This window comes from Morchella importuna (genome assembly GCF_003444635.1).
Source record: "Morchella importuna strain M04M26 chromosome Unknown Morimp01GS021, whole genome shotgun sequence".
Taxonomy (NCBI): domain Eukaryota; kingdom Fungi; phylum Ascomycota; class Pezizomycetes; order Pezizales; family Morchellaceae; genus Morchella; species Morchella importuna.
In genome coordinates this window covers 66,340-80,531 of record NW_025763418.1, presented here as the reverse complement: position 1 = coordinate 80,531, position 14,192 = coordinate 66,340, and the positions used below count along the sequence as shown (strand labels likewise).

The 14,192-nt window shown below is 46.7% G+C and overlaps 4 protein-coding genes across 4 annotated transcripts; 1 reads left to right on the top strand and 3 right to left on the bottom strand.

Annotated features, from left to right (window-relative positions):
- Positions 1-6,994: 6,994 nt before the first annotated feature.
- Positions 6,995-7,366, bottom strand: LAJ45_06877 (uncharacterized protein; the record flags this gene model as incomplete). The annotated part of the gene is made up of 1 exon (XM_046116438.1): positions 6,995-7,366. One exon carries the CDS (start codon positions 7,364-7,366, stop codon positions 6,995-6,997), a length of 372 nt encoding a protein of 123 aa, XP_045970207.1.
- Positions 7,367-8,102: 736 nt separating this feature from the next.
- Positions 8,103-8,852, top strand: LAJ45_06876 (uncharacterized protein; the record flags this gene model as incomplete). The annotated part of the gene is made up of 1 exon (XM_046116437.1): positions 8,103-8,852. The coding sequence occupies one exon, from the start codon at positions 8,103-8,105 to the stop codon at positions 8,850-8,852; it is 750 nt and encodes a 249-aa protein (XP_045970206.1).
- Positions 8,853-9,528: 676 nt separating this feature from the next.
- LAJ45_06875 (uncharacterized protein) lies at positions 9,529-10,637 on the bottom strand (the record flags this gene model as incomplete). The annotated part of the gene is made up of 3 exons (XM_046116436.1): positions 9,529-10,298; positions 10,352-10,489; positions 10,586-10,637. The coding sequence occupies 3 exons, from the start codon at positions 10,635-10,637 to the stop codon at positions 9,529-9,531; spliced, it is 960 nt and encodes a 319-aa protein (XP_045970205.1).
- A 1,495-nt stretch (positions 10,638-12,132) lies between these two features.
- Positions 12,133-13,826, bottom strand: LAJ45_06874 (uncharacterized protein; the record flags this gene model as incomplete). The annotated part of the gene is made up of 3 exons (XM_046116435.1): positions 12,133-13,083; positions 13,144-13,259; positions 13,553-13,826. 3 exons carry the CDS (start codon positions 13,824-13,826, stop codon positions 12,133-12,135), a joined length of 1,341 nt encoding a protein of 446 aa, XP_045970204.1.
- Between the last annotated feature and the right edge of the window lie 366 nt (positions 13,827-14,192).

The following is a 14,192-nucleotide window of genomic DNA, read 5'->3' as shown; positions in this document are numbered from 1 at the left end:
TGTATAGGCGGGTACCACAGGCGGGCACGACAAAAGGAAAGGGGTTGTGGGTGCGTGCGGGTGACGGTTTGTGACTGCACCAGATATGTAAAAAATACCATAGTAGGAACCCGTAGTTCCAGCGCGCACCCTAAGCCCTACCACACACACCGGAGACACTCGCCCCGTGACACCAAAACCTAACCCTCACTCCGTGAACCTCTTTTGCTGTGAAGTCGCCTTCTGTGACCCCTCCGATACTTATTCTGGCGTCTCCACAATCTGTAGGTAGTTAGATTTTCTGAAGATCACCACGCATAGTGGACCTCGCCCCCATCGAGTCATTCACAACCAAAACTCCCACCGGAGAACAGCAACGAACACCGTCACTCTACCATCACCGCCCCCAAGTAAATCGCACCTTTTTATCTTCTTAGCCTATTATCATAGCCAAACAACCGATATATAGCAAATATATCACTCACAATATCCCTTCGTGCGTTTTTAGGACCGGGCACTAAAGGAAGGTTATGCCTCAAAGAGGTATTTTACTGGCTAGTAAACCTAACCCTCACTCCGCGAACCTGTTTTGATGTGAGGTCACCGTTTGTGACTTCTTCTTTAGTTGTTCTGGCGATTCCAGAGACTGGAAAGAGTTAGATTTAATGGCTATCACCACGCCGTCATGGTCCTAATATGTCTCCATCTGCGGAACACACGAAGGGATAGCTCATGGTCAGAAGCACAGCAACTGTCCCCCCCAGATCCGTAAGAGACATGTACTAGCAAGGTCGCTTAGAATATTGGTCACTTGGTGATCAATAAGATAGAGGTGAGAGTGAAGGTGGCACTTCAAACCCTCTGCGAACTACACGTGACCAATATTCTAGGCGACCTTGCTAGTACAGCAAGACATCCGAGATATTGAATCATGCGATAGCGAGTTAAAACTAAATCATTGCAGAAGCATTAGATGAATGACTATCTCCCCTTTGGAATATCATACCAGGCAGGCGGGCCTCCTACCCGCATCGAGCTTCTCTAGATATCTCGCTGCCCTTCTCGAGCTCTTTCTCTGGCGCAAAATACGTCGAACTGGCACTGTTATCCACAGTAATCTCTCCGCGCGGCCTGCCTTTCAGGGCTCCCGCGTTAGACAGTTCTTCCCACCATCGGCACGTTCCTATCGCTATAGTGAATATGGTGAAAGCTCGCCACCTCTCAACTCGTTATCTCCTCCCATCCTCACTCCCGGTATCAAATCCGAACTCCCAGCGATGGTGGGCAACATTATTCCAGCATTCATTCCGAACGCCGTCCCCGGTAGCCCCCGCATCTCTCCAGCTCTACGGATGAAGTTTTGTGAACAGTATCAACCTCTTTTGGCAGCCCCCATTCCCTCCCTGAGCGGATCCCTTCCATAAAATAGCGGTGCAGTTTCAGATGCTTTAAGGTATATCCTTAGTGTGGTCCATGAGCCGACCCGGCTCGAGCTTTGGGCTCGAACTTTCGGCTCGAGCTTTGGGCTCGAACTTTCGGCTCGAGCTCAGCGAGCCTCACCCTCCAGCGAGCCTGAGCCGGCTTGAGCCGTTTTCTTTAAGGCTCGAGCTTAGGCTAGAGCTTGATCTTAAGCTCAGTTTACTCGCTCTGAACTAGGCTCTAGAAGCCATCAAGGAAGCCAGGAGGAGATTTATGCCCACTAGAATGCTGAGTTAAGTAATAAATCCTTTCTCACGGCATTACTCCATGACATTAAGCTTATATCTGCCATTTTAGTACACTTAGTGGAAGAATAACCTGTTTTTCTCATCATTGACCACCGGCTCGAGCCAATTTATGAGCCTGTCACCAAAGCTCCAGCCTTGCGAGCCCCTGCTTCTCATGAGCCGAGCCAGCTCGAGCTTGTATGCCGGCTCGACTCGAGCCGGCTCATGGACCACACTATATATCCTGTACTCACCCCTCAGAACCCCTGTGGAAATTGTTTGGCGGGGCAACAACAGACCCCCGAACCCGGGAAAGGGGGGGGGGGGGCATTCATCCCTAAACCGTCATCTTAATACTCACCTACCAGGAGCTAACTCCTATACAAATGTACCAAGAAGCGTCGCTATCCCTCACGGCGGTTAATAAATCCCCTCCCAAAAAACCAAATCCTCCGGTGCAGGGGCGTCTCTATGGATAGCTTAAGTGAAACTGCTTATTGCCAAATACTCGGTGAGGTCCCCGAAGGCGAAGCAAACGTCTCATGGTAGCACAAGGTATACCCTTCAATTTGGCCGATGTACACCGATAAATGGCATATTCCTTGACTCGAGTCAAAACAACATATACCCTTCGACAGGCTTCCAAAACGGAGATACTCGATTCAATCGTAACAGTAGATACATCGATAACTGGTACATTAAAATACATATATTGAACAGGGTTTTCCATATATTCTATCCCTCCCTACAAGAATTCAACCTGCAGGAACTGAACAAGGAGGAAGGCGGGGGGAAGTGGAATAGCATTCAACAGCATTGGTTGTCTAGGCCTGTCCTCGCTTTGAGAGATGGATGATATATCACAGCGGGATAATTCACATACTCCTCCGTTTCTCTCGGAATCAGGTCGTTCAAGTCAGGTTGAGATTTCACCGGGTATTCTGATTAATTAATGGGCCAATCAGTACAAGATGATTCTCAAATATATCCTGTTAGTTTGGGGGATTGTGACTTTGGGGAGGATACAGAGGTTCATCGACCCGCTGGTGGTCGGGGGGATAATTTGAAACGTGGTGAACCCTCGGGGTTACGGTGACAGTGACAGTTGAACAGCTCTAAGAATTGAAACGGAAGAGAAATGCTAGGGAGGATTTGATCCGGCCATGAGCAACATATGTAGTTCTCAGTTGACTTTTGAAAATGTTAGGTTCCCGTATGAGCGTGAAAGACATACTTTTGACTGGGAGTTGATGCCAAAAAAATTAGAGCTTGCCCTTAAACAAACCGGATTGATTGTTAAATACAAAAAGCAGGAGTAAATTCCGTGATCCTTGTAAGGTAGTGCGAACCCCTGTCTATATTGCCCTGGAGTGATCGATGGTGGGTGACACATGCAGCCGCAAGATCTACCGACCTGCAGGTTGGCTGTGGGGTGCGGGGTAAAGTGTGGCGCGTTACCCGACCCTAAGCCCCGAGCCGCATTAATGTATCCACCTCCAACGCGCAAGCCACACCGTCAACAATCAATCGTCTAAAACGGGTCGAAATTAAACCTCATCTCAGCTCTACCCCCCCATGTTCTTCATCATCTTCATCATCCCCATCACTAGTCTCGTGCCCAGCCTGTGTTTTTTATTTCTCGGCGCACAGTCTGGTGTAATAGGTGTATGGCCTCGTACCCAGTCTGGTATTTTGTGGTTGCTGTGCCAAGACCTTCTGCAAAGTAAATCACGTGACTGCCAAGACGTTTGGGATGGGATCGAGCTCACCCCGGCGAACCTTAAGGGCCCGTTTGGGAGCATCATAACTCCGTTTTGCAAGAAATGTTTGTGTCTGGCATGCCTCCGTTAGGGCTTTGACACAGAGTTCCTACTTTTCAGCTCCGTTTCGTTGCAACGCTCAAAACCCCACCAAATCATTACCGCCCGGACGGGTAAGGAGATAAGCTTTATTCTGAGCTCTAAGACTTCGAAAAGGCCTAAATAAGGCTGATGTTTCAAAAAAGCAAAATATAAGCCTGTTTTGGCCGAAAGTATGATATTTGCTTACATAATATTGCCCCCAAATAAGCCTCTTTTAAGACTTGTTCCGGTATTAGATTTATTAAATAAATAAGAATAGGCATTTATAGTGCTGGATCTGGGTTAGGGTTAGGAACTTAGTAAATATCAAACTGTGTTCTTCGATCTGTTCTTTAATACCCGCCCTTCTACCTCCCTATCTCCTCCGTCCTCTCTACTCTCCGTCCCCTCCCCCCCACCTCTTACCCATCAAAATCAATATCAGACATAGGCTAATCAGAGAAGCAGCGAATCAAGCTGCGCAGCGAATGAATTAGCAGCGAATCAATTAGCAGCGAGTCAAGCAGGTACGTAGCTAAACACCAAATCAATACCAAATCGTCGACTAATCGCACCAAATTAATCAGTAGCAAATCGACGCCCAAATCGCCAGCAAACTACCACCCAACTGACGACTGACGGTGCACCAATCGACGTAAGATCAGCACCTATTTAGTATGTAGGCAGGCAGGCAGGCAACCGGATGATTAAATAGATTGCTTAATCGATGTACATATTAAATTCATTAATAAAATCTTCATTTCCGAAATTTACTATGGCGAATAAGTATAAAAAGAAATAAGGCCGAATTATCGAAAAAGGCTTTTTTAAGCCTGATATTAGACTTAAAACAATACTTGTTCGGGCGGTAAAGTATCCACCCTCACAACCAAACTACACTGCTGTTTGGGAAACCAAAACTCCGTTTTCAAAAATATCTGTTTGCACCCACCTAACGCAGCCGTTGCATAACGGAGTTGAAGTACCTCGATAGTAGGATAATGACTTGTATTGATGATGACTGTTAGAGGACGAGGAGTCTGTCTCGCTCTTATCCCCTAGCTCCTAATCTAACACTGGGGCCTAATGCCAAGCCTAGTGCCACTCTGCCTTCAACCGGCTACACTACTTGACACCTTGCACCGCCACTATAGTACTCCAATCTTATACAGATAATCAACCCTTACAGGAGTTTCATAACCACGAAAACTGCCAAACGGGCCCTAAATCTTTAAGTATTTCGAGGTTTTAAAATATCTCCGAACCCCTAGACTCTCCGAGAGCCCCCCGACTCACTTGGACATTTCTCGGAGGAAGTTCGAAATATTTTTGGCACTTTTACCCTAGACTGTAGCTGCACGCAGATAAAACAGTCTGGGAACGAGACTACATCCCTTCGTCTGTTCCCGACATGTTAGGCCCACAACGGCGTCGTGATAGACAAAATCTTAACGGAAAAGAGTATACTCCACCACCTTTTAGAAAACCTTTGCGTGACAAGTGGGCCCATCTTGCACCGCCAGCCGACATTTGCAGTTAGCTTCTGCAATTTGTATGGTGAGCCACCAATCGCCACATGTCGTGAAAACGTACGAAGGGATACCTCCGGCTGTGTCATTAATTAATTGGCTTCACGTGCACTCGCTCTCCCCTGCAACTGAAACCATCGCGCCACTGCTAGATAGTGCGATCAAGGCCCGGCAGGTGAAGTAAAGTCCCCGACAGCGGACCAGGTTCCCGGGAGAGATGATCCCGGCTATTCGAGGACATGTAAACCGGATTATAATCTAGGATTAATTACCACTCGTGTCTCGGAAAATTATCGATATTCCCCGAAACTGCACCGAAATTGCTGCTAGGGCGATCGCGCTCACCCTCGAGAAGCCGGATGAACTGCAAGCTGGTGCCGTTATTCGAGGGGGCTCTTTGTCTATGTACATGTATCTGTGGAACTACGCCCCCACCCCCCAGACCCCCACTCTCTTAGAATCGGGTGAGGGAGAGAGCTGAGCTTGATCATGGGGTATCACTCGCCAGGCGTGTTCAGGTGACCAGGCACTCTGCACGACTGCCGCCGGTATGCTGATGACTTGCTTTAAGTTAACAGAGATCCCCATTGACTCTGACCCTAAAGATTGTCAGCTCGGCACAACGCAAGACCAATACCACGATATTACGCTCAATAACGACGCGATATCGCCCTCAACCACGACATCAGCTATGACGACCCCACAATCCCGACCCCCCTGACTCTGGCCGATAACCACCTGTGACTTGGTATTCTCTAGCTTGTTTATACGATAGGGATCATAAGGTCGCGCTCCTCCCAAATTCGTTTATCCGGCGAAGAAGAATTAGCCGTGTCATAGAATATCACCCGACAGGCCAGCACGCTAAAAAGATATATATTTCTTTTTTGTTTAGTTGATTAGTGGCATAAGAGGATACCATAGGATATGCCGTCGCTCTCAAGGGACATTCATATTGCCTCCACAGGCCACATAATCATGGAGTTGGGGAAGAGGCGGATAATATCTAGCTCGATTGTTCTTCACCGGGTATGTCCACCACAATGATATAACCATTAATTGGGGAATGAATTTTGATGGAAACATGGACCTTGGTTGTCTCGGAATTCTGGGTGGTAGTCCTATACCTCTAGACACCTGGGCAATAACTAGAACATCTTGACTAGCCATGCGAGGCGAGACACAAGTGTAGTTCGGAGTCCACAACGTACATCCGGAGTAAATAGGTCCGGGGATGTTTTCAGCTTGCCAGATTAAGGGCTGCCCCCACATTTATCATGGCAGAGTACAATGAGATCACGCTTTCGAGATCGGGATCGCAAAGAACTAAATGGAAGAGTTGTTGGGTTACCATTACGAGGATATGGATTCGGATGGAAGGCTTTATCACTACACCAAGTGCAAAATACAGAAGAGTTGAGAAATAAAAAGTAATGCACACATCAATTGTAAAAAGATCACCGCAGTGGACGGAATCTGAAAACAGCCCAGCCTGAGCACGAAAGACGAAGAATGAAAAGGAAAAAGAAAAAAGAAAAAAACTGAGTAAAAGGGAGAAGACAAACAAGGCAAGTCACCAGAAGACTAGACAGAGGCGATCGTCCCGCCCAGATATTTAACCCCTCCTAATGAGGGGATCTTTCACCTCACTCAACCACCCTGGCACAAGGAACTGGCACTGGAACAGAAGGGGGCGGGTTCGGAACACGATACCGCGCGGGAAGAATATACCAAACAGAAGCCAGGGGGCCTGATAAAATTGAGCGGGGTAAAGTGTGAGTAGGAAGAAAAGTCCAACATCAGAAAAGGGAAAGCAAAGATGTCATGAAAAGGGAAAGAGAAACACATATCCCTCGCAAGAATGGAAACCACACAATCAATGAAGTAACAAACAAACAAGAATCGCAACTAACACTAATGGGCCGGGATGTTGTTAACATTACTGAATGGGCGGTGGAGCCGGCCGAGAGGAATCGAATTTAACACGTCTCGGCGGGGTACCTGGTCCATAGGAATCGAAGCTAATCCCACCGGCAGGAACGACCCTTTCGCTAGAATCAAATTCCCTAGATCTACCAGCACGCGCAGGAATGGCCTGCTTGGTAGAACCAGAGCCCATATATCCACGAGCACGGTCGTTGAGGACAATCGGCGTCCCCCCTACTCGCTCCTCGACAATTTCGCCTGCGCCGTAATGGGGCACAATGATGGGCGCACCTTCTTTAACCCCGCTGTAGGAATGCACGTTGTAGGGGATACCAGATAGAATGATCGGTGTGCCGATTTCCCGGGTTATGGTTGGAGAAATCATTGTAGGGGGGTTTTCGAAGGGAAGTGTACGAGGAGGTATCAAGTGAGTAGAACAGAGGTGGGTATTTCTTATAAAGGTGTAGGAATCCGGTGACGTACAGGTTTGCGCTGCTGCTAGACGGCCTCCTAGTAACCCTTACTCGAGTGCTCAACGCAGACTGGTTGGTGTTTGTGCCAATTTTTCAGGTGAGCGCAGGAGGGTGTTCATGTGGCTGCAGCGGGCATCTATCTGCTATTAAACCTCGGCCGCGGACTTGAGGTGTCCCGATGATATGTACCGGTTCTGTACGCAGCTCACTCACTCGAACAGCTACCCGGAATTTCATGAGGTTTCCGAACACGACAAATATTGCATGTCATATAAAATATTGGTCGTGTTCGGAAACCTCATGAAATTACGAGTAGATGACGTCAAGCATCAACTGTTTGAGCGAGGGAGATACGAGGCCCCGGAAAGGCGTATATGATCACTCGAACAGAAAATGATGATTGGTGAAATAGTCTAATTGAGGACGTAGGTATCATGGACAGTACAGAAACCGGTTACAAACAGCGTAGATCCTTTAGTTTCTCTTGGACTATTAATATATAGGGTGAGGATATCCGCCCATAGCTTCCCCCCGCCCCCACCTTCTCCCATTCTCCACCTCCCCCATCCAACCAGACCCAAATCAATTCCAGCATCTCACTCCTACACACTACCTCTCTTCAAAGCCAACAGCGACGACACCTCCACCATGGTCCTCTACTACGTCTACGTCCGCCTCAACTGCCCCTCAATGGGCGACAAGAACTTCTGCGACTATCGCTACCTCCTGGCATGCGCCTCACGCTACCAGGCCGACGAGTACTTCCGCGCTTTCCAGGAGCGCATGCGGTTCAAGCGGATCTCTGCCCAGTTCTGGGAGTATGAAAGCGAAGAGAGTCTGAGGAATACCATCACGAAAGCAGCCAACATCGACAGCTCCATCCACAAAGGCATCATGCTCTCGAATCTCCCCAACATGGGGGAACGCAATGGATTTGTGCAGGTCCCGCCGGAGGCCGCCCGCGACTGGATTAGTGGGCGTGCCTACTTCATACGCAATGTGCGGCAGCCGGATATCTACTGGTATCATCCTGCGGGAGGAGGTGAGGACCGGATCTTGGCGTCGAGGTGGCAGAAGACAAAGTTCTTTGTGAGGCTTGCGGAGGCGGATGAGAGTGAGACGGGGACGGTGCTGATTAGGAATGACCGGATACGGATTTCGACGGTGTCGCCGCAGGCGAAGGGGATGGTGGTGAGGATGGGGGAGAATAATAGGATGGTTATGGTTAAGCCGTCGGCTGCGGCGGTGGCGGTGGCGGGGAGTGATAAGGACTTTAGGTTTAGGGACTTGTTGGGAACATTTGGAACAGAGTGGGAGTGTAAGAACGGGGAGCCGTATGAGTATGTGACGTGGGGGGATCCGTCAGTGATGCACTTGGATGATTGGGAGCTCTGTTAATGGAGGGTCTTATGGGGTGGCTGTTTCTCTTCGTTACGAGTGTAAAGTCGATTTATTCAATCTGAATTCACACAAGAGATTCACATCGTCAGGATTAAAATGCCGCTGATCAGCTTCAGCGGATAAAGAACTCGCAATGGTCGCCTAGTGGCAAGTCGATTCATTTTCTTCAGGGTCACCGTTACCTTTCTTTCAGTGATTGTGCATTCCTAGATTAAGTCCTGGAATATCTTGAAGATAGCTGTAGGATATCTAATGAGTGTATTTGAAGTGCGATCACAGGTTATCCGGCAAACAGATATTACACATTGAAAGAGTACAGACATATGCTTTTTCGGGTCCGTCGGACACATATTTCGCCCCTCCATTGCTCAAAGGCTAGTGATAAGAACACTGACCCACATGCTGTTAATTGGTCCATCAATTGGTGGGTTGATGGATTGATGGATTGATGGATTGATTGCTCAATTACTAATCTACTACTAGCTGTTCTTATACTGTCTACATCTGCGTAGATAACAGCTCCCTACACCGCTCCAGCTAGTACGGAGGTGTATACGCTTTTTCAAAGGAGACCTAGTATGCTGAAGAGCCAACAATCTTCAGACCAGCAACGATACGAACAACTGTTTTTATAACAGAAAGGAACAATATATGTAACACTGGTCGAAATACGCTATTTACCGCCAGAAAACACCTTATTTGCGCCATGAACTAATGCGTAAATGACCCCTACCGGTGCAGCAACAAAAGCGGCTGGAGCTAGGACAATAGGCGCAGCAATAGCCAATCCAAGCTTCTCTGCAAACGTCATGTCAGCAGGGTTCTTTAACCGCTTCAGCAGGCCCTCGAGAACTCCAGCTTCTTTCTCCTTTCCTAGTCGCCTCAATCTCTCAAACTCATCAATGCCCTCAGCAAAGATTGTTTTACCGACAGTAGTCTCGCCTAATATGCCACCCGTTTTATGCATCTCGTCATGCACCAGAAGGTTGACGCGAGGAACAGCTAATAGTGCTGTAAGGATGCCCGCTGCCGCATCAACGTCGTCCTCGTACAGCCTGACTGTTGAATGGATACGGCTCCAATGCTCCTTCAAAATGTCGGCTTCCCGTTTTTCTTGCTCGGCGAACCGCTTGATGCTCCCTGGATACCACATTGTGGTCCCTACAATGACATTCCCCATTGCGCTTTTGCCACACATCTGTTGGAGGATTGACAGTGTTTTCTTCTGACTGCCGGAGAATCGCTTCTCGCTAATGTCGTGCAAGAAAATAACGCCGTGGAGCGGGAAGCTATCATCTTCACGAGCTAGATATAAGAGGTGCGATACAATATCTTCGAGTATGTCGATGTTGTCGCGCGCAGAATCATCGAAACCGGGAGTGTCAATGAGTATGACAGGTCTACCGTTGAGATGGCACTTGTACGGTGCGGCTTTCGTCGTGGCTAGTGCACAGATGATTAGCAGGTTGTGAATATAACGGAGAGAAGTACTGTACCTGAATCAATGCCGCTGTCGACATCTGGTTCCTTCCCAGTGTATAGATTCGTCCCACCGAGCAACTTAATGAAGCTGCTTTTACCTGAGCCCGTCTTTCCCAGCAACATGAAAACTGCGTGGGGCAGGGTTTGGCGCTCTGTGGAACACTAGAACTTAGCAGGGGCCCGTGTCTAAATATTGATACAAGGAATAGAAATTGAGGTGAATCAGGAAAAGAAATAATGAACACTACCTGAAGACGAAGCACCTGCCCTAGGGCCATCGAAATCTTTTACCATTCCCATCGTTGAGGCTGCTTGTATGAGGGGGCGGTCGGTAGACCTTTAACTGTGATAAGTGGGATATTTAACCTGTGTTATATGGGTAAAATACGTAGCTGATAGACGTAGTAGAGTGAGTGAGAGAGAGGTACGAGAACGTTGGGTGAAAGATGTACTATATAAATATATATTCCTTGATCGCCCTGAAACGAGAGAGACGGTGATGTACCAACATAGAAAGGTAACAGCAAGCAAGGAGTGTGCGGTACGAGCGCGTGGCTGCCTGAAGCAGTTGCCTGAACTTGGTTGCCTGAAGCTCATTGTCTCACATCAAAACGCTTCCAATATACTCGTGGCATAACTAATCGTAAAGTTCTAACCAAACTTTAGGTAAGGGGTGCCCGCATATGGAAAAGGTGGGATGCGATTGCTACATATTGAATTAACAGACGAAAATACGATGTAGTTTCCTTTTTGGGGTACTTGCTATCCGTCTACATCCTACTCCTGAAAAGCCCACCTGGCTGAAAGGAGTGGTATTCGGTAGGTATTAAACTCTCTAGGCGTTGCTTAATTGTTCAATAGTTCCGAGGTCTCCTAACCAAGAGTACGCCGACAAAGCCTCCTCCGAACGGTCGGCGTGAGTGGAATAAAATTGAATTCATATGGCTACTCGGGCCGCTGTTACGGCATATTCATGTATGTAATCACTTTCAGACCCTGAGTCAGTTTGTGGTAGATAACACAATGGCGGAAAATGTGATTAGAGTACAAGTAGTAGTCTTGCCCTGTGTACAAAACAGGGTGATTTAACTTAAACGGCCATCCACAATTTAGAGCAAACTCAAGGTCTCCCAATGATAAACTGTGTACTCGCCTTATGCAAACCTGTCACAGTTGTAGCAATACCCTAAGGAGTTCAACTTCGTAGCATATACGTTTAAAAATTGTTTAAAGAAAGCTTGGTACAGTTCAAGTAGAGCCGGGTCAAGTTTATATGGAACTATGTCAAGCTTTCTTTAAATAATTTTTAAACGAATACATGTTTAGGTTAAGTTCCCTCTGTTTACTTTAAATTCGGAGAACTTAACCTAAACGCCAGCAGGTACAGGTTAACTTGTACCCGTTTAACATAAAAACGGTAAACCTAACCTAAACTCTGTAACGATTAGTTTAACAGAGCTTTTCATGTTAACTAATTGTGAATCGGGACGGGTTTTTGTAATAAGCAAGTAAGATTTTTATTAGTAGCCAGAAATAACTAAAGTACACCCTTGCAATTAATTTACAATTATTTTTTGCAATTGCTTCTGACGAAGCAATCTCTTCGCTTTGTTTTCCTCCTCCACCCCTTTGCGTTCTGCTCTTGGTACCTCTATAAGCTGCTGGCTAGGCATGTGTTGTATCCTAGCAGACCTCCTTCGATTCTCAAGCGTAGATGTGTTGCTCAAGCCAGTGTCCGTACGTTGTGCAAGGCGAGAAGGATCTGGATCTCCAACACTAGAGGCCTAGGTTGACATCATCCCCAACGCTTGGGCAGTATTATTAATATAAATTTTATCCTCTTTCCGCCAACGTCGGTTTCATTCTTTGGATTAACGCTAAGTTCAATCTTTGTTGTCTTGGCATCAACTTCAACCTTTTTAGTTTTAGTGTCAAGTTCATCCTTTTTTGGGTTAACTTCCTTTTTGATACGATTCTCTTCGGTGGCAAGTTTTGTACGCTCCTTCTCCGAATCTTCTACTTCTGAGGCTCCAAATTCCGAGCTAATTAACTTTCTCGAGCCTCTGTATCGGTGTTTGCCACCGTCAAGCCCTGCCAGCCTACGCTGAATAGCTAAACTTGGAACAACGGTCTCCATAACATCCCGTGAAATTATAAATTGAGAGCTTGTGCCTAATTCCAAGCTGGATATTCCGCGGAGAACCGGCTTTGTTGGTGGAGGTGGAGGAGGCATTGTGATTTGGTACTGCTCAACGTTCAAATTGCTATATGTATTCCTTTTGGCCCTTTCCATAAAAGGTGTTACTGCAACCTGTGTAACGGTTGGTTCAACTTTCATGGTCTCGTAGTCCTCCTTGTAGCCAATTCCACCCCAGTCCCCTCTTTTAACAAGCCCGATATCTACCATATGGCGACCCTTAATCATTTCCTTCCAAGTGCCTTGGTTGAGTGGATGCGCATGAGGCCGAAAGCGAACTAGTAAATAGCACATGCTGTATTTTGAACTACCATATATCTGTAACTGAATCTCAAAGTATTTCTCAAATTCTTCAAAAGAAATTGTGTCGTCAACTCTAATGCGCTTGAGTGGAATCAACTCCTTGTTGTCGATAATATTATATGTGACAACAGTTCCTCGAATCAAGATGGTATCATTGATTGATATCAGAGTTGGCTTTTGGTACTTATGTGCCAAAGGTTTCTGGAGTGGAGCAGCAATGGGAGGTGGCGAGATTGACGTAAGATCCTAAAACAAGAATGAATTCAGTAATGCTTTATAACTCTTTCTGTCCGTAAATGTACTTACAATCATTCTCTCCCCTTTTAGTACGACTAGAGATATTTTACGCTTGTCGGCGCTCTTCGCAGCATCCATTACTTCAACTTTGACCCTCTTCGGGCGAGTGTCCTTGAATAACCATTCTTGAAATAGGGCGCTCGGCACGTTTCATAGTTCTGGAAGATTCTCATTATTTCATTATAGTATTTGTCATCGGTGTATGACTCACTTTCCTATTAGTCATTCCATCACTCACACATGACTCATTGTATTTCTTTTGTACTACCTTTCATTAGTATAAATACGGGGCATTCCCCCTTAGCTAGAATAATCAACACGATCAATTACTTTACTTCTCCTACACACTTTCTCTAACCATTAGTATGGTACCAGTCTTGAAATTTGTCCCCAACATACCTTATATGTGTCTTTATACCTCTTGTTCTCAAAATGCTGCGTCTCCTCCTCTCTGCGTTGAGCCCGTTTCCTGTCACTCTAATGGACTTGGCTTCCCTTTCCCGATGGAGCTTCTTCTCCTCCAGCTGCTGTACACTTTTCCTCTCGCTGTCTTTCAGCAACCTAGTTTCCTTCTCCTGTGCCCGCCTGTCAATCTCCTTATCATCAGCCTCCCGCTTTTTCTCCTCCTCTCTACGCTGAGCTCGCTTCCTTTCACTATCTCTCATACGCTTGTCTGCCACTCTACCAGCCATGGAGATGAATCATTTGATTCATTTCCCACCAAGCGAATTTCAGGAAACGAATCAATTGATTCAGTTCCCGGGGACGCTTGTGGAAAAGGCATAAAAGATTCATTTCCAATGCCTAAAATCTCTTTTCTTGATTCATTTCAGCTTATTTACTACCTATTCTGGACAAGCGTGCGTCGTGATCCTAAAATGTCTTTTCGGATGTCTTGATGCCTTTCCTTCACCCTTTTCCGCTGCTGTATCGGGGACCAGAAATGTATTTTCCTACCATGAATAACACAAGGTACAGAGCTTAATATAATCAATAGCATAGGTGATAAGATATGGGCTATCTAATCGCAATCACACGGGTTCAAACCCGACTCTTTT